The sequence below is a fragment of the Dendrobates tinctorius genome, unplaced genomic scaffold (assembly GCF_039654945.1).
Source record: "Dendrobates tinctorius isolate UK_male_01 unplaced genomic scaffold, ASM3965494v1 ptg000057l, whole genome shotgun sequence".
Classification (NCBI taxonomy): Eukaryota; Metazoa; Chordata; class Amphibia; order Anura; family Dendrobatidae; genus Dendrobates; species Dendrobates tinctorius.
In genome coordinates this window covers 24,572,501-24,596,301 of record NW_027361725.1, presented here as the reverse complement: position 1 = coordinate 24,596,301, position 23,801 = coordinate 24,572,501, and the positions used below count along the sequence as shown (strand labels likewise).

Sequence of the window (23,801 nt, the reverse complement as noted above, 5' to 3'; positions counted from 1 at the left end):
CGAGAGGCCACTCTAGGTGAAAACAAAGGGTGCACACTCTCCCCCAGCGGTCTGCAGCGCTGATGCCTGGCAGATACAGCATGTCTGGAAAAGTGAAAACGCACACGTTTCTATACGCTGCATGCATCTCCTGTCGGTCCGCTTTTCCGCAAGCGACTATGCGAAGCCTGCGATTTCGAACACGCCCAGGAGACCTCCCCTGCGACCAAGCCCAGTGTACCAAGTCCCCCGGAATGGGCTCTATCTCTGTTGCAGTCCATGGCGTCACGAGAGCAATCGAGTCCCTTCACGCCCCAGATAAGGGCAGGGATAGTGGCTCGCCTGTCTTAGAGGGGTCCTCCACCTCACAGGAGCCTCTGGCCTGCAGGGGCCGCTGTCACTCCAGTCAGACGCGGGGGAAACTAACCCACACGGCGTCTCCCGGTCCATCCGGTGCCTCGGCATCCGTGAGTTCTGCTTCTCGCTCTCCATCACCAGTAGTCGGTAGCGAGCAAATCGCAGATTAAGACTCAGACGAAACCCTTGACCTAGATACTCCAGGTTACCAGGAAACAGTTGACAGCCTCATCGAGGCCTTCAACCAGACTCTGGGGATTGAGGATGATTCCACCTCGGCATCAGTCCATAAGGTGTCATTTAAGTGAGTCAAGCTGCCTCATAGAGTATTTTGCACTCACCCAGAATTTGAGGCTATAGTGCAACGTCACAGGGAACGGCCAGACAGGCGCTTCTCGGGCCAGAAGGCGCTCGAAGCAAGGTATCCGTTTGCCCCAGATCTCCGTAAGAAATGGGCGGAATCCCCAGCGGTAGATCCACCCATGTCACGCTTCGCTTCTAAAACCCTGTTATCCGTACCTAGTGGTTCTTCTATTAAGGATCCCACTGATCGCCTCATAGAGACCTTGGCTCGCTCAGTGTTTGAGGCATCAGGGTCAGCGCACTCTCCCTCGTTCGCGGCAACGTGGGAAGCCAAGGCCATGATTTCTTGGTCGGAATCATTGAACAGAACCTTGCAGGATATGAACCTACCGGCAGAGGTATCAGAGATCGCAAATCAGATCTCTATGGCTGGTGACTACTTAATCAATGCATCCTTAGATGCGGCCAACTGCGCGGCACTTGCTGCCGCAAATGCAATTGCCATTAGGAGAGCTTTATGGTTAAGAACATGGCGGGCCGGTTCAACCTCCAAGAAATCCTTGACTTCCCTGCCTTACCAGAGCGGCCGCCTATTCGGAGAGAAGTTAGATCAGCTCATCTCTGACTCCACAGGGGGGAAGAGAGATTTTCTCCCTCAACAAAGGGTTAAACAGCCGTTTCGTCACCAGTTTCAGGCACGTTTTTGGGCCTTTCGCAACCCCGGGTGGACTTCGGCGGCCATTTCTGCCGCTTCAGGTCGCCCCAACCAGGACAGGGATCGTCAGGTCTCGTATAGAGCCAACCCGTTGGGGAGGATGCGTATTCACCATCCCAGATCAAGGGGACCCAGGTCCCAGTGATCCTCAGCCAAATGACTCAAGGCATTTTCCACGTGACACCAGCAAGGTAGGCGGTCTCCTACTTTGGTTTCGCCACGTCTGGCTTACCGTCGCACACGACACATGGTTAAGCGAGCTGGTGTCCTCGGGGTACAAGATAGTTTGTCAAGTACCCCCCAAGACGTTTTTTTCTTTCCCGTCTTCCCAAGGTGGATACCCAAGCAGGGGCTTTACTCAAGGCCATCGAATTGCTACAGCACAACGGAGTCATTGTTCCCGTACCAGAAAACGAGAAATCTCAGGGCTTCTATTCCAACCTGTTCACGGTCCCCAAAAAGGACAGGTCTGTCAGGCCCATTCTGGACCTGAAGCTCCTAAACAGATTTATCAGGATCAGACATTTCCGGATGGAGTCCCTCCGTTCAGTCATATCTGACATGGAGCAGGGGGAATATTTGGCCTCTATCGATATCCAGGACGCCTACCTACATATTTTTCCATCGCATCAAAGATTTCTACGCTTCGCCATCAACGGCCTACATTTCCAGTTCGCAGCACTGCCCTTCAGGCTAGCCACCACCCCCAGGGTGTTCCCAAAGGACATGGCAGTCGTCATGGCCATCCTGCACTCCCGGGGCATAGTCGTCTTACCTTACCTAGACGACCTCTTGGTCAAGGGCCCTTCATTTCGGGCATGCGAGGAGAGTGTCAACATCACGCTAGATACTCTTCCCTCTTAGGGTGGTTGGTCAACCTGAAGAAATCATCCCCTGTTCCAGCTCAGAGGATTTCCTTTTTAGGGATTATCTTCGACACCGCCCGAGGGTTGGTATTTCTCCCTCGGGACAAGGCCCTACCTCTCCGGCAGGGAGTCCAGGCACTTCACCAACCAGTCCCTCGTACCATCCGTTTCTGCATGAGGACCCTAGGGAAAATGGTGGCAGCAATGGAAGTTGTTCCGTTCGTCCAGCTCCATCACCCACTGCAGCATGCCCTCTTGTCATCCTGGGACAAGAGCTCATTCACGCTCGATCACCGGTGCCAGTTGTCCATGCAGGTCAGACAGGCGCTCGGGTGGTGGACAATCAGTTCCTCCCTTCTCCAGGGGGAAACCGTTTCCCCCAGAGCATTGGCTGGTGGTCACAACCGACGCCAGCCTCCTCGGCTGGGGAGCAGTGTTTCGCCATCACACGACTTAGGGACGTTGGTCGCCACAGGACGGTAGTCACCTCACAATCAACCTGTTAGAGATACGAGCGATCCGGCTGGCTCTGCAACATTTTCATTATATTCTAGCAGGCTGCCCCGTCCGGATTCAATCGGACAACGCCACGGCGGTGGCTTACATAAATCATCAGGGGGGCACCCGCAGCAGAGCAACCATGCGCGAGTTGGGGCACGTTCTTCACTGGGCTGAGAGATACCTGTTATGATTGGGTCACCGAGGACGAAAACAAGACCAAGCTAAGCCATAGAAAACTAGAGAGGTTGGTAACTAAGCGGATTGCAGACCCCTGATCCTATCCACACAACTAGCAGTAGCCGTGGAGCGTACCTACGATGATTCTAGACGCCTCGACACATCCGGAGAACTAAATAAGCCTAAAGCAAGAAAGGGGAAATCTAAACTGCCTCAGAGCAGACCCCAAAGGAATAGATAGCCCTCAAACATATATTGTCGGTGAGACAAGATGAAAACACAAATGCAGGTAGGAAAATAGACTGAGCGAACGATGGGGCCCACACTAGCTAGACAGGACAGCAAAGGAAAGACACTGTCTGCAACCACGCAAAAAATGTCCAACACGTTTTATAGAAATATACTGAAGTCACTAGACTTCGCCCACTATATGAGCACTCTGGCATATTCTGAAAGCAGAGCAAAAAGAGGCCAATCAAATAAGGGACAAAAACAAACTGGCACAAGCAGTAACATAAGGATGGAAATTCAGCACAGCTCCAGCCGGGGCTGGCTGAGCACACAAAACTGAATAGACAAAACCAAATCAAATGTGAACAATAGCAAAGAACACTTAGCTTGAGCATGCAGGGACTGAACTGGAAACTAAGACCTCAGGAGGCAGGAAAAAATCACCAGCAGGCATAGAGGGAGTCGGCTGTCTTAAATCCAATCAGAAACTCCAGATGTCCAATCGTCCTCCTCATTATCAGGTGACAGGCCTCTGTTAATTAGATCAGCTCCATTACCTCCTGTAACCACCAGAGGGAGCCCGGAAAGAGATCTCGCGACCTCTCTGTCAATACATCCAGCTCCACTACCTTCACTAGCAACCAGAGGTAGGCCAGAAAGTGAATTCACAACAGAAACCACTCTGTAATATCGGCAGTCCACATCCCGGGCGTAGAGAACTGGGCGGCAGACTTCCTCAGCCGGCAGGGTCTTGCGTCCGGGGAATGGTCACTACACCCCGAGGTCTTCCGGCAAATTTGCCAACGGTGGGGAACACCGAATGTGGACCTGATGGCCTCCAGGGTGAACGCCAAGGTGTCCTTTTTTGTCACTCGGTCCTGGGAACCACAGGCAATCGCCGTAGATGCGTTGGTTCCCCCGCTGCCACTACTTCCGAGAGTCATCAAGAAGATCAAGGCACAAGGGGATCCAGTGATTCTGCTTGGCCCCGGACTGACCTCGTCAGGCGTGGTACGCAGACTTAGTGCAGCTGCTCGCCGACGTTCCCTGGCGGCTGCCAGAGCGCCCAGATCTACTTTCCCAGGGCCGATCTCCCAACCGAACTCAGGGGCCCTGTGATTGACGGCTTGGCCATTGAATCTTGGATTCTGACCCAGGCTGGGTTTGGACGCGAGGTGGTTGCTACAGTGATTAGCGCCCGGAAGCCCGCCTCAGCCACGTATTTACCACCACACCTGGAAGGGTTTCTTCTCATGGTGTCGGCATCACAACTGTTCCCCACTGAGATTCTCTATTCCCAACATCTTGGCCTTTCTCCAGTCTGGCCTAGACTCAGGTTTGGCCCCAAGTTCCCTCAGGAGACAGATATCGGCTTTATCCGTCCTGTTCCAGCGCAGGATTGCTACCAATCTGCAGGTAAAGACCTTCATCCAGGGAGTCTCCCACTTGGTGCCTCCCTATAGGGCGCCCCTGGACGCCTGGGATCTTAATCTGGTCCTAGGCATTCTGCAGGAAGCTCCATTTGTACCTTTACAGGATATCTCCTTGTCGTACCTTTCCTGGAAGGTGGTATTCCTCGTATCTATAACCTCAATCAGGCGGGTCTTGGAGCTGGCAGCTCTATCTTGTCGAGCTCCGTTTCTAATTTTCCACAAGGATAAGGTGGTTCTCGGACCAGCTCCTCCTTTTCTGCCAAAGGTCGTCTCCTTGTTTCAGATTAATGAGGATATTGTCTTGCCCTCTTTTTCTCCGGCACCGGTACACCGTGTGGAAAAGGCTCTTCACACGTTGGACCTGGTGAGAGCTCTCAGGAGGTACGTGTCACGGACAGCACCCTTTCGTCAGTCAAACACGCTGTTCGTGCTCCCCGAGGGTCGCAGGAAGGGGCTCGCTGCCTCAAGATAAACCATAGCCAGGTGGATTAGTTTGACTATTCAAGAGTCTTACCGCATCAGAGGCGCACCGGTTCTAGCTGGGATCAGAGGACACTCTACTCGGGAGGTGGGCGCCTCTTGGGCTCTTTGGCACCAGGCATCGGCGGAACAGGTTTGCATGGCTGCAACCTGATCCAGCCTGCACACATTCGACAAACACTACAATTTCCATACTCCGGCTTCAGCAAATGCAAGCCTGGGTAGAAGGATTCTCTAAGCAGCGGTGGCGCACCTTTAGACAGGAGGTGCATGTAGCTTGGATCGGTGAGTCAACTTCCCACCCAGGGACTGCTTTGGGACGTCCCACAGTACCTGTGTCCCCCAATGAGGCGAAGGAGAAACATGGATTTTTGTGATAAACTCACTGTAAAATCCTTTTCTCCGAGACTCTCATTGGGGGACACAGCACCCACCCTGTTAGCCAATTGGCTCATGTTTGTTTTTTGATATTAGGTGGGTTTTTCTAGACATGTTGTTACCTGCAGGTTGATTTTGTTTTATGTTTGATCTCCTACTGCTTTTGCACCAAACTGGTTTCCGCCCGCAATCGGGGCGAGGTTGTATATGGTGGAGGAGGAGCTAACCTCTTTTTTTCACTTAGTGTCAGCCTCCAGGCGGCAGTAGCAAACACCCACAGTACCTGTGTCCCCCAATGAGTGTCTCGTAGAAAAGGATTTTACGGTGAGTTATCACAAAAATCCATTTTTCCGGCGGCCCACCCTCCGTGTCCTCGGGCCGGCGCTGTAAATTTAGGCCCTGGCTTCGGCCTGTGCTAGGCCACGGACGGACGTCGCGCCCCCAGGCACGCCTACTTCCGGGGGGCCCGCCCACTCGCGAGGCGCAAATTTTTAAGTTAGGGGCAGCCATATCCCTCCTGCTGCACTTCAGGACGCTCAGGGGCGCAGGACTGTGGGTAAGTGCTTCTCCCCACCCCCTCCAGCCGGGCAGCTATACTAATGGCGTCACTGCCACAGGCCATGCCAGCCAGCAGGGAAACCCGGGCACGCAGGTCCAGAGGACCAAGCCTCATGCAGGCACAGAGAGTTATGGTGCCATTGGCCCTTCTAGGCTGAGTGTGACTGCTCTCGTCAGGTGTCAGTCGCTAATCAGCTTGAGGCCGTGCCGGACGAAGCCTGCGATTCTTAATGCGCTCAGGAGCCCTCCCCTGCAACCAAGCCCCCGGAATGGGCTCTGTCTTTGTCGCAGTCTATGGCATCACTAACGAGGGCAATTGTCCCTTTAGGCCCCAGATAGGGGCAGGGACAGTGGCTCGCCTGTCTTGGAGAAATCCTCGACCTTACAGGAGCCGCCGGCCTGCAGGGGCCACTGTCACTCTAGGCAGACTCGGGGGAAACGAACCCACACCACGTCACCCAGCTCGACTGGTGCCTCAGCATCTATGAGCTCTGCTTCTCGCTCCCCTTCTCCAGGGGGATGACAGCGAGCAAAACTCGGATTCCGATTCCGAGGGGCCCCTCATTTTGGATGCACCCGGTTACCAGGAATCAGTTGACAGTCTCATTGAGGCCGTCAATCAAACGCTGGGTATTGACGATGAATCCCCCTTGTCCTCAGGTCACATGGTGTCATTCAAACGGGTCAAACGGCCTCATAGACTCATCCCAAGTTTGAGGACATAGTGCAATGTCAAAGGGAGTGGCCAAGCAAACGCTTCGCAAGACAGGGGGCACTGGATGCAAGATAGCCGTTTGCCTCTGAACTCCATGAAAAGTGGGCAGAACCCCCATCGGTAGATCCGCCCGTATCACGGTTGGTATCAAGAACCCGATTATCCCTACCTAGCGGTTCTTCTAATAAGGATCCCACTGACCGACTCAGTAGAGAGCTGGGCTCGCTTGGTGTTTGAGGCCTCAGGATTAGCCCTCTCTCCCTCTTGCACGGCAACTTGGGTAGCCAAGGCCATGATTTCCTGGTCAGTCATCAAATGCAGATAGTCCGGGCAGGAGGCTATTTGACGCATCATTGAATGCAGCTAACCGCGCAGCACTGGCTGCCGCAAATGTAATTTGCGTTAAGGGGAGCCCTATGGTTGAGAACATGGCGAGCTTACCCAACTTCCAAGAAATCCCTAACTTCTTTGCCCTATCAGAGCAGCAGAGTGTTCGGTGAGAAGCTATCTCAGCTTATCTCCGACACCACAGGGAGGAAAAGCAACTTTCTCCAAAAATAGGGAGCTAAGCAGCCATTCCGTCACCAGCTTCAAACACGGTTTCGACCGCCAGTGCAGGTTGGCCCAATTAGGGAAGACATCGTCAGATCTCACATAGAACCAACCCATTAGGGAGGATGTGTTCCAACCAGCCGAAATCTGGGGGATGAAGGTCCCACAGGTTCACGGCCGAATGACTGGAGGAACTTCCAGTCTACACCTGCAGAGTAGGCGGGCGTCTGCTCTGGTTTCATCACGTCTGGCTCACCGTCGTACAAGACGCATGAGTAGGAGAACTAGTGTCTTTAGGGTACAAGATAATATTTATCAGCCACCCCCAAGCGATTCTTCCTGTCACATCCTCCCAAATCCGAAACCCGGGCACGCGCCTTATTTGAAGCCGTCGTCTCAGGCGCAGTGATCATCCCTACAGGAAAAAGAGAGATTTCAGGGTTTCTGCTCCAACCTGTTTGAAGTCCCCCCCCCCAAAAAAAAAAAAAAAGGAACGGAACCGCAAGGCTCATTCTTCACCAGAAGCTTCTGAACAGGTTTTTGTCAAGTTCAAACATTTCCGGAGGGAGTCTCTCCGCCTGGTCATACCTGCCTCTATCGACATCCAAGGCGCCTGCCGGCACATCCCCATTTTTTGCCTCGCATTAAAGGCTCTTACAGTTGCCATCAGCAACCTGCATCACAGCCTTACCCTTCGGGCTAGCCATCGCCCCCAGGGTACTCACAAGGGTCATGGCGGCCATCATGTCCATCCTGCATGCGCGGGGCATAATCATCTGGCCTGATCTGGATGACCTCCTGGTCAAGGGCTCATTTTTTCAGTCTTGTGAACAGAGCGTCAACATCACGCTGGATACACGTCCCCGCCTAGGGTGGCTGTTGAATTTGAAGTTCTGAAGTTTTCCCCTATTCCAAGTCACAATTTCCTTTCTAGGGATGATCTTTGACACTTCCCGAGAGTTGGAAGATCTCCCTCGGGACAAGGCCCTAGCACTCCAGCAGGGAGCCTTGGCACTTCGCCAGCCGGTCTCCTGTACCATCTGGTTTGGCATGAAGGTCTTAGGGAAAATGGTGGCAGCAATAAAGGCTGTTCCATTTGCCCAGCCCCATCTTCGTCCCTTGCAGCACGCCCTCTTGGCAGCTTGGCAGAAGAAGCCCGTACCTCCTTCGACCACCAGTGCCGGTTGTCCGCACCGGTCAGACAGGCTCCCAGATGGTGGATGATGAGTCCCTCCCTTCTGCAGGGGATGCCTTTTCCTTCGAACCATTGGTTGATGGTTCGACAGTCTCCTCGGATGGGGAGCAATATTTCGCCACCACACAGCCCAAGGATGTTGTCACCTCGGGAATCACGCCTCCCGAACAACCTTTTAGAAACTCGGGTGATTCGGCTGGTTTTGCAGCACTTTTCATCATCTCCTGGCAGGACGCCCTGTCAGAATTCAATCAGACAATGCCACGGCAGGGGCTTACGTAGATAATCAGGGGCAGCAGCCACAGCAGGACGGCCATGCTCGAGGCAAAGCATATCCTTTGCTGGGCCGAGAGAAATCACTCTGTGATCTCGGCAGTTCACATTCTGGGCGTGGAGAACTGGGTGGTGATCTTTCTCAGCTGGCAGGGTCTCATGTCTGGGGTATGGCCACTCCATCCCGAGTTTTTTCCAACAGATTTTCCGACATTGGAGAACTCCAGAAGTAGACCTGATGACTTCCAGGCTAAATGCAAAGTGCCCAGGGTTCTCGCTCGGTCCCGGGACCCACAGGCAATCGCTGTGGACACGTTGGTCCTCATATGGAACCAGTTTTCACCTCTCATACCTGTGTCCTCCGTTTCCACTGCTTCCGAAGGTCTCAGGAAGTTCAAGGCATAGGGGGTTCCAGTAATACTGATTGCCCCAGATTGGCCTCGTCGGACAGGGTACGCAGATTTAGTGCAGCTACTCGTCGACATCCCCTGGCGGCTGCCAGAGCCCCCAGACCTACTTTCCCAGGGCCCGATCTACCACCAGAACCCAGAGGCCCTGTATTTGGCGGCTTAGCCGTTGAATCTTGGATCCTGGCCCAGGCCGGGTTCGGACGGAAGGTGGTGGCTGGGAAGTTTTCTTCTCACGGTGTACGGACCGTGGTTATTCTCCACAGAGATTCTCCATTCTTAACATTTGTAGCTCTTCTCCAGTCTTGCCTAGACTCAGGTTTAACTCCAAGATCCCTCAGGAGACAGATTTTGGCCTTATCCGCCCTTTTCCACCATAGGATTGCTACCAATCTGCAGGTAAAGACCCTCAGCCAGGGGTTTTCCCGCTTGATACCCCCTATAGGGTCCCTCTGGACGCCTGGGGCCTTAACCTGGTCCTAAGCGGTCGGCAGGAAGCTCCGTTTTGAACCACTGCAGGGTGTCTCTTTGTCATACCTTTCCTGGATGGTGGTGTTCCTCGTGGCTATAACGTCAATTAGACGGGTCTCGGAGCTGTTGGCTCTATCCTGTCCAGCCCTGTATCTGATTTTCCACAAGGATAAGGTGGTTCTCGGGCCGACGACTCCTTTTTTCTGCCAAAGGTTGTTTCTTCATCTCACTTTATTGAGGATGTTGTCTTGCCCTTTTTTCTGCCTAGCTCTGGTACACCGGGTGGAAAAGGCGCTGCATATGTGGGATCTGGTGAGAGCTCTCAGGAGGTACATGTCACGGACGGCACCCTTTCGTTAGACACGCTGTTCGTGCTTCCCAAGGGTCGCAGGAAGAGACTCGCTGGCCCAGGATCGACCATAACCAGGTGGATTCGTTTAGCTATGCAGGAGTCTTACCTCATCAGAGGCGCACCTGTTCCAGCGGGGATCAGAGCACACTTCGCTCAGGCGGTGGTCGCCTCTTGGGCTCTTTAGCACCAGCCTTTGGCGAAGCAGGTCGGCAAAGCGGCAACCTGCTCCAGTCTGCACACATTCTGGAAGCACTACATTATCCATACTCAGGCATCAGCATACGCGAGCCTGGGTAGAAAGATTCTCCAAGCAGCAGTGGTGCACCTTTAAACAGGAGGTGCGTATAGCTTGGACCAGTGAGTCGACTTCCCACCCAGGGACTGCTTTAAAACGTCCCACAGTCCTGTGTCCCCCAATGAGGCGAAGGAGAAACAGGGATTTTTGTGATAACTCACCGTAAAATCCTTTTCTCCGAGATGTTCATTGGGGGACACAACACCCACCCTGTTAGCCAATTGGCTCTTTTTTTTGTTTGTTATTATGTATTTATGATAAAAGGTGGGTCTTTCCAGACATGTTGTTACCAGCATTAAGGTTTATTTTGTCTGTGTTTTTCATCTACTGCTTTTGCACCGAACTGGTCTCACCGGCAATCAGGGCGAGGGTGTATACTGCGGAGGAGGAGCTAATCTTTTTTCAATCACTTAGTGTCAGCCTCCTGGCGGCAGTAGCATACACCCACAGTCCTGTGTCCCCAATGAGCGTCTCGGAGAAAAGGATTTTACGGTGAGTTATCACAAAAATCCATGTTTTCCCTTCACCCATGACAGCACCACATGAGAGAGGGATCCGCCCCGCCAGGACAGGAACCTACTGAAATATAAGGGGCGGCACCTCTCCCCCGCTTCAGTTGGGTTCCTGTCCTGGAGCGGGATCCCAGGCTGACAGCGGCGGTGCCTGCCATGGATGAAGACATGGACCCAGGGCCGTCCCGGCGCGGGAAGAGCAGGTCAGCTTACCTGCAGCGCTGGCCGTCGGCGCCTGGAAGCGCAGTCCCCGGGGTTCCTCCAGCAGGCCCCGGGTTCATGCGGGTGCGGTAAGGCGGCCTCCATTCGGGGCGCTCCTCCGTGCCTCCCTCCCCCTGCGCGCGCGCCCGCTCGCTCCTTCTCCCTGGGACAGGGGAAGCCGGGCGCGACTTCCGGCGCCTGACGTCAGCGGCGCGGTGCAGCTTGGGTATGCGCCGGCTGACGTCACGGACGCGACGGACATGGCGCCTAGTGCGGCGCCGGCCACAAAAGAAGAAGGAAAAAAAAAAAAGAAAGAAGAATGGCCGGCGGTCGCAGGGGGGAGGGTCAAAAGGGTCGCTTACCAGGGCCTATTTAAAGGAGGCAAGGAGCAGAACGGCCGGGCTGTTACAATGGGGTCACAGCAGGAACGCTCACCGTCCCCACTGTCTCTACCCCCGTCGCAGACCTCGGCACGGAAGCACGGTAGCCGTTCGAGCGGTAAGAGCAGCAGCCGTCCGAGCCACAGATCAAATGATTCCTCGAGATCGAGAGAACACAGACCACATGCTCCAGCGCAGCCTTCCAGCCCGGTACCCGATTTTGTGGGTGGTGAGTGGATCTTCGTGAATGTTAGACCATTATTAATAGGGTCCTTTTTGTGTGTTATTTGCTTCCTTAGGTGAAAGGCAAAAAAGCAGGGAGCAAAAGAAATAATAGGGAGTGTGCGATATGCCAGAACCCCCTAGCGAAAGATTGGCAAAAAAACCTTTGCGCTAGCTGTATACAGCAAACAGTGGCGGAGGAAGTGCCGAGCCTAGCAACTCACCTCAGATCTGTCATAAAATCAGAGGTGGAAGGTTCACTTAAATTATTATTAAAGAAAAAGAAAAAAAGTAGAAGAAACTCCCCAAGTTCTTCATCAGACTCCTCCTCGTCCGAATATCAGGCTGAGCGCATGTCCTCTTCCTCCTCGGATAGTGACACAGGGGGCAGACCGTGTTTTCCGGTTGAGGATACTGATAGTCTCCTTAAAGCCATTAGGTCAACTATGGGCCTTCAGGAGGAAAAAGCGACCAAATCCCTAGAAGATGTAATGTTTGGTGGGTTACAGGAAAGGAAGAAACGCACCTTTCCAGTTAATGAAAAAGTCCAGGCGCTCATCGAAAGGGAGTGGAAGAAGCCTGAAAAATCAGGTAGCCTTCCTTCCTCCTCAAAAAGGAGATATCCCTTTGACCCTAAGGATACGGAAATATGGGACAAGGTCCCAAAAATCGATGCGGCGGTATCCAGGTCATCCAAAAGGTCGGCCCTGCCCCTAGAAGACTCAGGAGTACTAAGAGATCCACTAGATAAGAAAGCAGACTCCTACCTAAGGCATGCTTGGGAAGCAACAGCGGGGGGACTAAAACCTGCGATAGCCGGTACCTGTACAGCCCGGTCTTTAATGATCTGGCTACAGCAGCTAGAAGAAAAAATTGCTTCCAAGATGTCTAGGGAGAAAATTTTAGGAGACATGTATCTGCTACACGGAGCAGCCGCCTTTTTAGCCGACACCTCGGCCGATTCCATGAGGTTGACGGCGAGAGCAGCGGGACTATCAAATGCTGCAAGGCGTGCATTATGGCTTAAAGGGTGTCCGGGAGATCTACAATCAAAAGCCAAATTATGCTCCCTTCCATGTGATGGACAATTTCTCTTTGGAAAAAATCTGGACGAAATCCTAGAAAAAGCGGGTGATAAGAAGAAGGGCTTCCCCAGGTTTCAGGGAGATCAAAGAAGACCGCCCTTTCGGAGGGGGAAATTCAATAGAGGCCAGCCTCCGGGAGATCGGAAAAGATGGGAAGACAAGAGGAAGAAAGAGTCTGGATTCATGTTCGGGGGAGCCGCTTCATCCGCAAAAAAGTCCCCTCAATGACTCCGGCATCCCCGTAGGGGGGAGACTGATGCTGTTTGGTCAGGCCTGGGAAAATATATCTTCCAATACTTGGATTTTAAACATCATAAAGGAAGGTTTAAAATTCCCCTTTTTTCAACAGCCAAGAGCATCATTTGTGGTGACCCCCGTCAGGAGAGGGGTAGAAGAACAGTTGGCCTTAGAGGCAGAGATCCTAAGCCTGCTGGACAAACATGTCCTGATCGAGGTCCCAAGAGGACAGGAAAGAAGGGGTTTCTACTCGCCCCTCTTTCTAATAAAAAAACCGGATCATTCGTTCAGGACGATTATAAACCTGAGAGGCCTCAACCGTTGGATACAGAACCAAACCTTCAAAATGGAGTCAGTGACTTCAGCTATAAGGCTGTTACACCACAACTGCTTCATGGCGGTAGTCGATCTAAAGGATGCTTACTACCACATCCCGATCCATTCAGAATACCAAAAATACTTAAGGGTAGCGCTCTACATTCGGGGCAACCTCAAATATTTTCAGTTCAGAGCCCTTCCATTCGGCATATCCATAGCACCGAGGGTGTTTACAAAAGTAGTTGCAGAGATGACAGCATTCCTCTGCATCCACAACACAATTATAATACCCTACCTAGACGATTTTCTAATTGTGGGCAACTCAGAACGTCACTGCACAGAGCAAGTAGAAAGGGTGATAGATACCCTACGGAATCTCGGCTGGATGGTGAATGTCAAGAAGTCAAGGCTACAACCCTTACAAAGGCAAATGTTCTTAGGTTTCATCTTGGACTCAAATCAACAAATTTGTCTCTTACCAGACGCCAAGGTGGAAAAGGTAAGGGATATGATCTTGGCAACAATAGATCAACCTCACACGACCCTGAGAGGGGCAATGTCCTTGTTAGGCACTCTGACAGCCTGTATCCCAGCGGTCAGATGGGCACAATTTCATACCCGTCAACTACAAGCAGAGGTCCTATCAGCACAGAAGTCGCTAAAAGGCTGTTTAGAAGGAAGGCTGGAACTTTCCGTAAAAACCAAAGGCTCTCTCAGATGGTGGCTAGACAGAGCAAACCTACTAACAGGGACATCGTGGCAGAGGCCAGTGTCCGACGTGATAATGACAGACGCAAGCTCCTCGGGGTGGGGAGCGCACCTAAGGGGACAGGTAGCCCAGGGACCCTGGGGACACCTAGAGCAAAACGCATCCTCCAACCTAAGAGAGCTACGGGCAGTAAACAGAGCCCTAAGGATATTCATGCCCACTCTAGAAGGCCGCAATGTCCGGATTATGTCGGACAACAGCACAACAGTAGCCTACATCAACCACCAGGGAGGGACAAGGTCACTCTCCATAATGCTCGAAACCAACGAGATCTTTCACAGGGCAGAGAGACACCTACACTCCCTATCAGCCCTACACATCAGAGGGGTAGAAAACACACAAGCCGATTTCCTAAGCCGCAACACACTAAAACAGGGGGAATGGACCCTGAATCGGGTAGTGTTCCAAAAGATAGTACATCTTTGGGGAGAGCCAATAATAGACCTCTTTGCCAACAGAAGCAACAGGCAGGTAAAGAGATTCTGTTCACTGAACCCAAAGGAAGAGCCATGGGCAGTGGACGCTTTGCAAATTCCGTGGGATTTCAAGCTAAGTTATGCCTTTCCTCCGGTAGCTCTAATTCCAGTAGTAGTGAAAAAGATAAGGGAAGATCAGGCCAGAGTGATCTTAATAGCCCCGTTCTGGCCAAAAAGGCCATGGTTCTCACTACTACAGATAATGTCCCTCTCAGATCCGTGGGTACTGCCAGAGATTCCAGACCTGCTAGCTCAGGGTCCGGTATTCCACACGCAAGTCAAGGGGTTCCATCTGACGGCGTGGAATTTGAAAGGTCACTTTTAAGTAATAGAGGATTCTCCCCTGGGTTGGTGGCTACACTGATGAAAAGTAGGAAGCCAGTAACAACTAATATATACGGTAGAATATGGAATAAGTTTCTGCAGTTTCTGGGGAAACCATTAGACCAAGAACCCCCGATCAAGACTATCTTAGAGTTCTTACAGGCAGGTCTACAGCTAGGCCTAGCGGTAAATACACTCAAAGTACAAGTTTCAGCGCTAGGCGCTCTATATAATTGTAACATAGCGGCAAACAGATGGATAGCTAGGTTTATTAAATCCTGCCACAGGTCTAGACCAGTCCCATCGCAAAAAATGGCTCCCTGGGATTTAAACCTTGTGTTAGAAGCTCTCACAAAGGAACCATTTGAACCAGTACAACAACTATCAGTGAAATATCTTACCCTAAAAAACATTATTCTAGTGGCCCTTACATCGGCACGTAGGGTAAGTGACCTGCAGGCCCTATCAGTTAGTCCACCGTATACCCAGGTATACCAGGACAGAATTGTCCTAAAAACAGACCCTGCTTATTTACCGAAAGTGGTGTCGGATTTTCACCGTAGCCAGGAAATCGTCCTCCCCTCCTTCTGTGAAAATCCGAAAAACCCAGGAGAGGAGAAATTCCATAATCTAGATGTGAAAAGAGCCCTCTTAGAGTATATATCAGTAACCAGCCAGTGGAGGAGGTCCCAGTCCCTATTTGTAGCCTTCCAGGGTGCCAGGAAAGGTTATGGAGTATCGAAAGGGACTATTGCCAGATGGATTAGGGAAGTCATTAGTGTAGCCTACTCAGCTAGTGGTGTTCCGATTCCTGATGGCATCAAGGCTCATTCCACCAGAGCCGTGGCGACCTCCTGGGCTGAAAAGGCAGAGGTATCAATTGAGCAAATTTGTAAGGCCGCTACCTGGGCCTCACCCTCAACCTTTTTTAAGCACTATAGATTAAATCTATCCTCCTCGGCTGACTTGACCTTTGGTAGAAGGGTGCTGCAAGCGGTGGTCCCTCCCTAAGGTGTTTCGAAGTCTCCAAAAATCTCTCATGTGGTGCTGTCATGGGTGAAGGGAAAACCACCATGGTTACTTACCGGTAGCCGGTTTTTCCGGAACCCATGACAGCACCCGTATATTCCCCCCCCTTTTTTCACCGTATGGGTGTGCAAAATAGTCGGGTGTATTTGTGTGATGTGGTGTTGGAAAAACATGTAACTAACCGGGAAGTTCTCTCAATGCTCTGTAATCCAACTGAAGCGGGGGAGAGGTGCCGCCCCTTATATTTCAGTAGGTTCCTGTCCTGGCGGGGCGGATCCTTCTCTCATGTGGTGCTGTCATGGGTTCCGGAAAAACCGGCTACCGGTAAGTAACCATGGTGGTTTTCTCCCTTAGTTTAATCATGGCCCCCTTCACATGTATAGACACCTCTTTGGAGCGCGTATTGAAAGTTTCCATGAGCAGCTAACAGAATTTACTTTCGACCCCTTTACTTCCAAACAATTCTGGTCCATGAGACAATTGATCAATCGTTTTTGAACCTGTGAAAATGGACTATGTAGATAGTGGCTGTAAAATATATTTGGACTAGCCATTTATCTGTTTTATGTGGTAATCATCCTGCCCTTGTGTAATGGACATCTGCTCTCTATACATTGCCAGCAGTAAGCTAGTGGCAAGATTTGTCCTATACATAGCAGGGAATTGGAAAATGTATATGTGCAGTATCTGGACAAAAGAAAAGAGCCGCCTAAGGCCCCCATACACTCTAGCTCAACACTGGCAGGATCTGTTTATGGTGTAATGTTTATGGGAGCCTGCCAACATTTCCCCAACAGGTGATGGGAAAGGGAGAGAAGGATCCGGCATGTCCGATTTCTGTCCGCCAACCTTTTTTTGATAACTGCACTTGAGCAATCGCCTCTTGAGGCCTGGCATATTGCCTTCGCCTTAACTTGTCATATTTAACCTTGTAAGAAGTTAACATTGTTAATAAGTTTGACTGTTCTATGTGAATATTTCTGTTTGACCATGAGTAATGTGACACTTTCTATAATTTGTAGGCAGTGGGGAATTGGTGGCGACACAAAGGGACCATTGCTTGCTAGCTTGCTCTGTGATGCAGGAGAATCCGGACTGCTTGGTCCAGGCCCAGGGCATCTCGTGTTTGCAGCAGCTTCACATGTTTGCCCCTAAACATGTCAACTTGTCCAGTTTGGTTCCAACTTTGTGTGTAAGTATGGCCTTAAGGATGAGGCTTTCTCAGCAATTTTGTATGATTGCATTTCAATATTGTCTCCTCTTCTTCCCATGACACGAAATTCAGATTCTCCTAAGTCAAAATTGTTTGCAATTCATTCAGAAAATCTGTGGCCTACCGACTGCTGTTTTGCTTAATTGTAGAGGTCCACGGCCCATTATTCAGTCCTCCACCTTGTCCAACCTCTTCTTTCCAGTGCGCGGCTTTTTCAGCTATCTTGACTTTGGGCTGGGGCTTCTCTTCTTCTTAAGAGGAGCAAAGAGAGGCTGGAAGAAGGGGAGGACCAGGTGGTGGGCTGCGGCAGGACAGGTGAGTGGTGAGGTGAATGTAAAGCTTAAAAGGGGTGTCTTACCATAGGTCTTCATTTCAAGTCCCCATGTAAAGAAGATGTAAACGTTGGACATAGTACTCTTTTGATTCATCGGAATCCAAATGGTTATAGTCATTGATTGTTCCCACATGGTTACTTTCCTTCAGAGTCTGCGCAGATCAAATCAGCAGTACCTTCTTTATCTGTGCCTGCACAGAAGTGTAAGGAGCCAAGAGACATTCTGTGCCATCCTGATGGACGTTCTCACATCCTATCCATTAGTTAGAAGGGGGTCATAATAAGCTTTCTAACACCAAACACAGTCTAGGTAGATTAAGAAATTTTACCAACGTGCGACAACCTTTTTAAATTCTTAAATTAATGTCTTGTCCTGGAGAATGCACCGACCTAAGTAGTAGATGGCATTCATTGTGGTTCTGGATGAGAATGATTACATTATTTTACTTTTTTATCCAGCAAATTCAGCAACTGTTACAACTATTGCCAAGAGGCCAAGCCAGTTACACCTCTGACCAACACTTGCACTTCCCCGATGTCTTATTTGTGGGGTGACAGGCCAACTTGAGATGATCACCAGTTGTATAGCTGCAGATGCAGTAGAGATGCAGTAGAGTTTAATGCAATGTAGAAAGGACTTGCGCTTTACCGGTTGTTCATTGGGCTTTGTCTTTCTTCGTTTACAATTTTTCATGGTGCACACCACAGACTGAGCCCCCCCCTCAGAGACCCATGTTACACACAATGTGTTGGAGAGACATGCCAATTTTCTTAATAGAATGCCTTCACCAACCACTATTGGGACTTAGAAGGGATTGTCCAAGACTTTTACTCTGATGGCCTAACCTTAGGATTTGTCATCAATATCTGATTGGTCGTGGTGTAATCCCCAGCACCCCTACTGCACAGCTCTGTCATGTGTATAGAGAACACGTCCGAGTACTCCCATTTGCACCCCCTATTCGACTCAATAGGGGGCAGATGTGCAGTACTCAGTCGCAGCCAATGTACAGTTGCTGTGCAGTTTCACAATTCGGCACATCCAGCTACTGCCGACACCGGTAACATCTGATTGGTGGGGGGTGTCGGGTGTTTCATCCTCACCAATCAGATATTGATGTATCATAAGGATTCTGCCATCAGTGTTAAATTCCTGAACAACCCCTTTAACATATCTGTTTTGCGAATTTTGTTTTTTTTATAGCGCACTTTATTCATAATTGTACTGATACATGTTCTCTATATACATGAACTTTATTCCGATGGGAAAAACACTGATGAAGGAACTGGAGACAGTCATTAAAAATGGCTTATTCTCTTGATTGACTTTATGTTCTGCAGTGCATGCGCGTGTGAGTGCAGCGCAGGACGTTATTCAGTGGGTCAGGGTGTGATTACATAGTCCTCTTGTACAGTGAGTGGTGACTGTTACAGCCCCTGCACCACCCCGATGACTGGAAATGAGTGGCTGCAGGGACAACATATGGTAACTTCATTTTCTCTTTGCAGCTGAATATGTAGGATGTAAACTCTATTTACCTTAGTATTACTACTATGTGTGAAGGTAAATAGTGTTTTGGCTGGTGACCGGTTCGCATTAAGGAATCATTCATATAAATGTACAATAAAAGGGAAGCCCAAAATATGAATTTGAAATAAGGTTTGATTTATATGTATACGCACCAGTGCTGTCTGCTTCTTGTCCATTGTATTTGTTTGTTTTTGTCCTTTTCTCCACTTAATGTTTCTAACAAAAAATTCCCTTGTATCGCAGATAGAAATTTGGATGTAATTTAGGCTTTGACTTTTCAGGCTCAGTTAACTTCAGTGAGGAGGTCTTGTATTTATCAGAGCATAATGTATATTTTCAAATGCGGACAGCTTATCCCTAAAGAAGTAGGGTCAGTGTAGAGGATGTTATAAAGCATACTGAGCTGTGTTGCTGTAATTCCAGCACTTAGGTGAATGTTCTAGAAGCAGCAGAGCCTGTTTCTTCTTGTCTTCTTTGTTCAGCAGCTTTAATATGCTCCCTGATCTTTTTGTTGTCAGACAACTGCTTTAAAAAAAAAAAAAAAAAAAAAGTACTCCTGACAACAATTTTATACTCCTAAACTTGTCTCTAATGTTGTGTAGATGTACTAAAATACTTGCTGATCACAGTCTGCCCCAGTTTCCAGCGCCGCTCCAGTCCTCTTCCGCGTCATGTGATTTCATCTCTGTCTCGCTGAATCACATGGGTTTGTATGGACCGGAAATTGCTTCCACCATGTAAGTCTATAGAGTCTCGTTCTAAGTCTCATAAAATGAATGGAAGGATATAGCCCCTGCCCAGCACAACAGTCCCATGTGAGCCACCAAATGAGAGGAGCATTCACAAGACCCAAATGAGGACCGGAGCGTCGCTGGTAAACAGGGAAGACTACAGTTGGTAAGTATTTTAATACAACTACACTACATTACATACCTATTTAGATAAGGTTTGGGAGATAACGTTTTTTGTTGAGTGAGTCATTAATTTTAATCCGTGTGACACGTCCTAGTTCTGTTTGTTTTATTCTTAGACTGCACACAGATCTGTAGTTTCATTGCTCCATACACACATTCGTTATAAAAACTGCTTTTGGGCTCCGGCTGGTGAGACTCCGAGCACGTCCTATTATCTTCAGTTTTGTACATCAGACTCTGCTATTGAAGTCTATGGGGATCTGTATAAAATAGTTGACATATTGAGGACAAGAAAGTATTTTAGTGTTCAATCCATGTGTCATCTTTTTTTAACTGATCCTTTACTCATTACTAAAAGTCAATGGATAAAAAAAAAGTTCAGTCTACCTGCTTAGGTGAAACTAAAGGAAAGAGAAAAGCGGAAGCATTACACCTGACAAAAAATTGGTCTGTTCACTCTGAAGGTAACACTCTCACGGATGTGTGAATGCGGCCTAAGGGCTCATTGAGACATCAGTTTTTCTCGTTCAAATTCTGGTCAAATTTTTTTTTTTACAGATAGGACTGGGGCTGTTCAAATGGTCCTGTATTTTTGTTGACCAACCAGTCTGCACCAAAACACTGAGACAGTATCTGTGTCTGTGATCTGAATCGCAAAGCAAACTCTTCAACACAAGTCTGTGGAAAAAAAATGGGACACTGATGAAAATCAGTCAATTTTTTGCCAATAGCAAAAATCACTGATGTTTGAATGAGCCCTTTAAGAAACCAGGCGGTAAGGTCCTGGATGGCAGATGTGTGTCACAAAGGAGGCTAGTCTTTGAAATATCAAATCTGTACCAGCAGCACTAGGTTCATGAGAGAGTTTTAATTTGATTGGATTTTGGGTTCAGGGTTTAGGAGCAACCAAAAGAGACTGGGTGGGAAAGGTTGTTCCCATAAGACTGATTTTTCACTTAGTATATGTGCCTATCTAGTCCTATGTGAATGAACACAGACTAATGAACTATATAAGTAAAAATTAAGAAAAAAAATAATTTTATGCAGGTCACAAAACTGAAATTTTAGATGTTATATAGCGTGCAGACTGTCTGACGAAGAAGCAGAATGAGACCAAACCTCTAGTACTTCAATCGTCTGTCACTTTTTATCTCCTGCAGGAGGTCTTGCTGGATAATTCTATGTTGGTATGTCACCTCCTTCCCCAATTTTTGTGCTGTGCCTTCTTGCATTTTTCTTTTTCCTTCTATAAATACATGTATAGTTTCAACCGCAAAACATTTTCTGCTCATTGTGTTAGAATCATTGCCCTCTAGAAATCAAATGTTGATTCTTTATTATGACAGCGGAAATCGGATAACAGTCCAAGAAACACTTCTGTTCTGCTTACTTTTTAAATCCACCTTAACGGTAACTAGTCAGGATGAAACAATTGTGGCAACTTAAAGGGGTCGCAGACGCCTGCCTTGCATCATGGCCCTTCTGATTTATAACTACCGTAAATGGCAGGTTTTTTTTTTGGGCCATTAAATGGGTGATCTTCTGATATATCGCTGTTCTTGAAGGAGTCATCCACTACTTGGACAATTCTTTCTTAATTGGAATAGTGACTATTTTAACATAATTAAAAAAGCAACTTATACTCTCCTTCGAGACTGGCTTCATTCTAGTGATGGCAATAATGTGTAAAGGTCGGAAGAACAATGGTGCAAATAGGGTCTTATCCAGTTAAAATTGAAATCTAGTATTAGGGAAAACTGCTCATCTTTCCAGGTTATGTACAACCATAGATGGCACATGGATCCGCTTGGGTAAGACCCACTAAGGGAAGGTCAGTAATTGTTGGAAGAATGGGTTAAATTCTGCGCTGCCAGACATAAGGATTGAAGATGAATGAAGCCAAGGATCCAGCAATCCAGCACATTAAAATTCCGGTTAATTTGTCTACACATTTCGAAGTAGCAGTTACTACTTCAGGACAAACCAGAGATCGCTGATGGTTTCCCCAGAAGAAGTGTTGATGCTTCAAAACTTGTAGATTAATAAACCAGAATTTTAGTCTCCTGGATCCTTGGATTCATCTTCGGTCCAGCAACGCAGAATTTAACCCATTCTTCCAATAGTCATTATTGTAGCGATAGCTGCACTGTTTTTGCTGATTCTGACTTGTTGTGGTTAGGTCATGTCATTTAAGCGCTGCCGCCAGTCAGCAGCCTCCAAGGATACGCAGCCCTCACACGATGGTTGTCCAGCGCGTATGTGACCTAACAATGACACGCCAGTGCCAGTGAACACTGTACAGACTCTGCTGGAACAGTTATAGTATGGGAAGTGAGTATAAAGTTCTTATTTTACATGGGACACTGTTTCATGTAAGAAGACATTGTCTAAGTTGTGGACAACCCCTTTTAAAGGAAATCTGTCTGTATGATCAACCCTCCTAATCTGGCTATATAGGCATGTAGGTCATAAGAAGCTGAATAAAATGATACCATGATATCGCTGATCTAATGTCTTATTCCAGAGAAATCCATTTCAAATAATCAGGTTTTCAGGGAGATCTATGTGCAGACCGTAGATCTTAACAGCTCATTTACATATTAAGAAAAACACGGATTTCTCAGCAATAAGACATCGGATCGTAGATATCAAAGTGTCATTTTATTCAACTTTTCATGACCTACATGCCCATATACAGTAGATGGCTTAGGAGGGTGGATCTTATGATGGATGCATTTTGAGGCAGATTTCCCCTTTAAGGTATAACAAAGCTGGTTGCTCAAAAATATGTGATTCATACCTAATTAATACAATATATCTTCCATAAAGATTTTCTAAAATATAGTTTCATGGACTGTTGTCAGAACCTGGCTGCGTAATTTTGTTTTTAACATACACTGGCTTATTCAGCCCAAATGCTGCGGAGCAGAGTCTTCCCCACAAATCACCTGTGTTCTGCCCATCCTGCCAGCTTTCTTTATCATGCTTCATTGAACCAAGAACGGAGCCATATTCAAATCTTGATGGTTCTGGAAGCAACTTTCTTTCTCTTGCATTTGTGCATGTGATATAACATTTCTGGTTTGCTCTTAGCGCCTGTTGCTTGACTTTTGTTGTTGCGGTGTGATCTTTTATTTCTCTTCCTGTGTGTATAGTTTTACTTTAAATTGTAAATTTTGCATTTTACTAAACATCTGGAAACAGTTTTGGAACCCTTGATGGATAGGTCTACAGAAGGTCTGACTTGCTATTGCAATGTACCCTCACCGCGACCCTTTCCGCACACTGCTGTGATGGTGTCCAGAAATGGAGCTTCCAGGACTGACCCTGAAACGGGGACTCCAGTGAAGCATAACGCCTCTACCTGTGCATTAGGAACATATATTTACATTAGGACACATTTAAAGAGGACCTATGACTTACTAAAAAAATAAAGTTTAATACCGTACAAAAATCACTCCCCTGATTCCGCCCCTCTTTTCAGTTTTGCGTTGCGTCGCTCCATTGCAGAGATATTCACATTTGTTGCTCTTGCAACAAAAGTTGCAGCATGTGAAATTTCTTCTTGCAGACCAACTATGTGTTTCTTCAGAATCTTCTCTGGGGCATGCGTTTTCACCCCTCCTAGACACTGCCAATCACCGATCGGCAGCGTCTTAGACCGCTAGATCAATAGCCGATCTGTGATCACCAGCGTCTAGGAGGGAGGTGTGAAAGCTTACTCCCACAGAAAATGCTCAAGAAACACCCAGTTGGTCTGCAAGAAGAGATTTCACCTACTGAGTTCCAAAAGCAACAAATGTGAATATCTCCACAATGCAGTAACACAGCACAAAACAGAAAAGAGCTGCAGCATTAGGGGATCTCTGGGTGCTCTTTAAACATCTTTTTTTCTTTTTAAAGTGGACAACCCCTGAAATGCATTCAATTCAGATAAATCATAGTGTACAGTAAGCTCTCTTTGGTAGTGCAAGAAGCTTTGTGTTATAATAAAACTTAAAAAGAATCTGTCACCAGG

General features: G+C 48.6%; 1 protein-coding gene across 3 annotated transcripts in view; it reads left to right on the top strand.

Moving 5' to 3' along the window:
* The window catches only part of HEATR5A (HEAT repeat containing 5A), a 131,942-nt gene that overhangs the window by 59,224 nt on the left and 48,917 nt on the right, over positions 1-23,801 (top strand). For 2 of the 3 annotated variants that reach the window (XM_073577810.1, XM_073577813.1), the window contains 2 exons: positions 16,814-16,983; positions 20,944-20,970. In XM_073577810.1, the coding sequence (XP_073433911.1) occupies positions 16,814-16,983; positions 20,944-20,970 (197 nt within the window). The remainder of the gene's footprint in view (positions 1-16,813; positions 16,984-20,943; positions 20,971-23,801) is intronic. The other variant, XM_073577811.1, reaches the window with a different exon arrangement.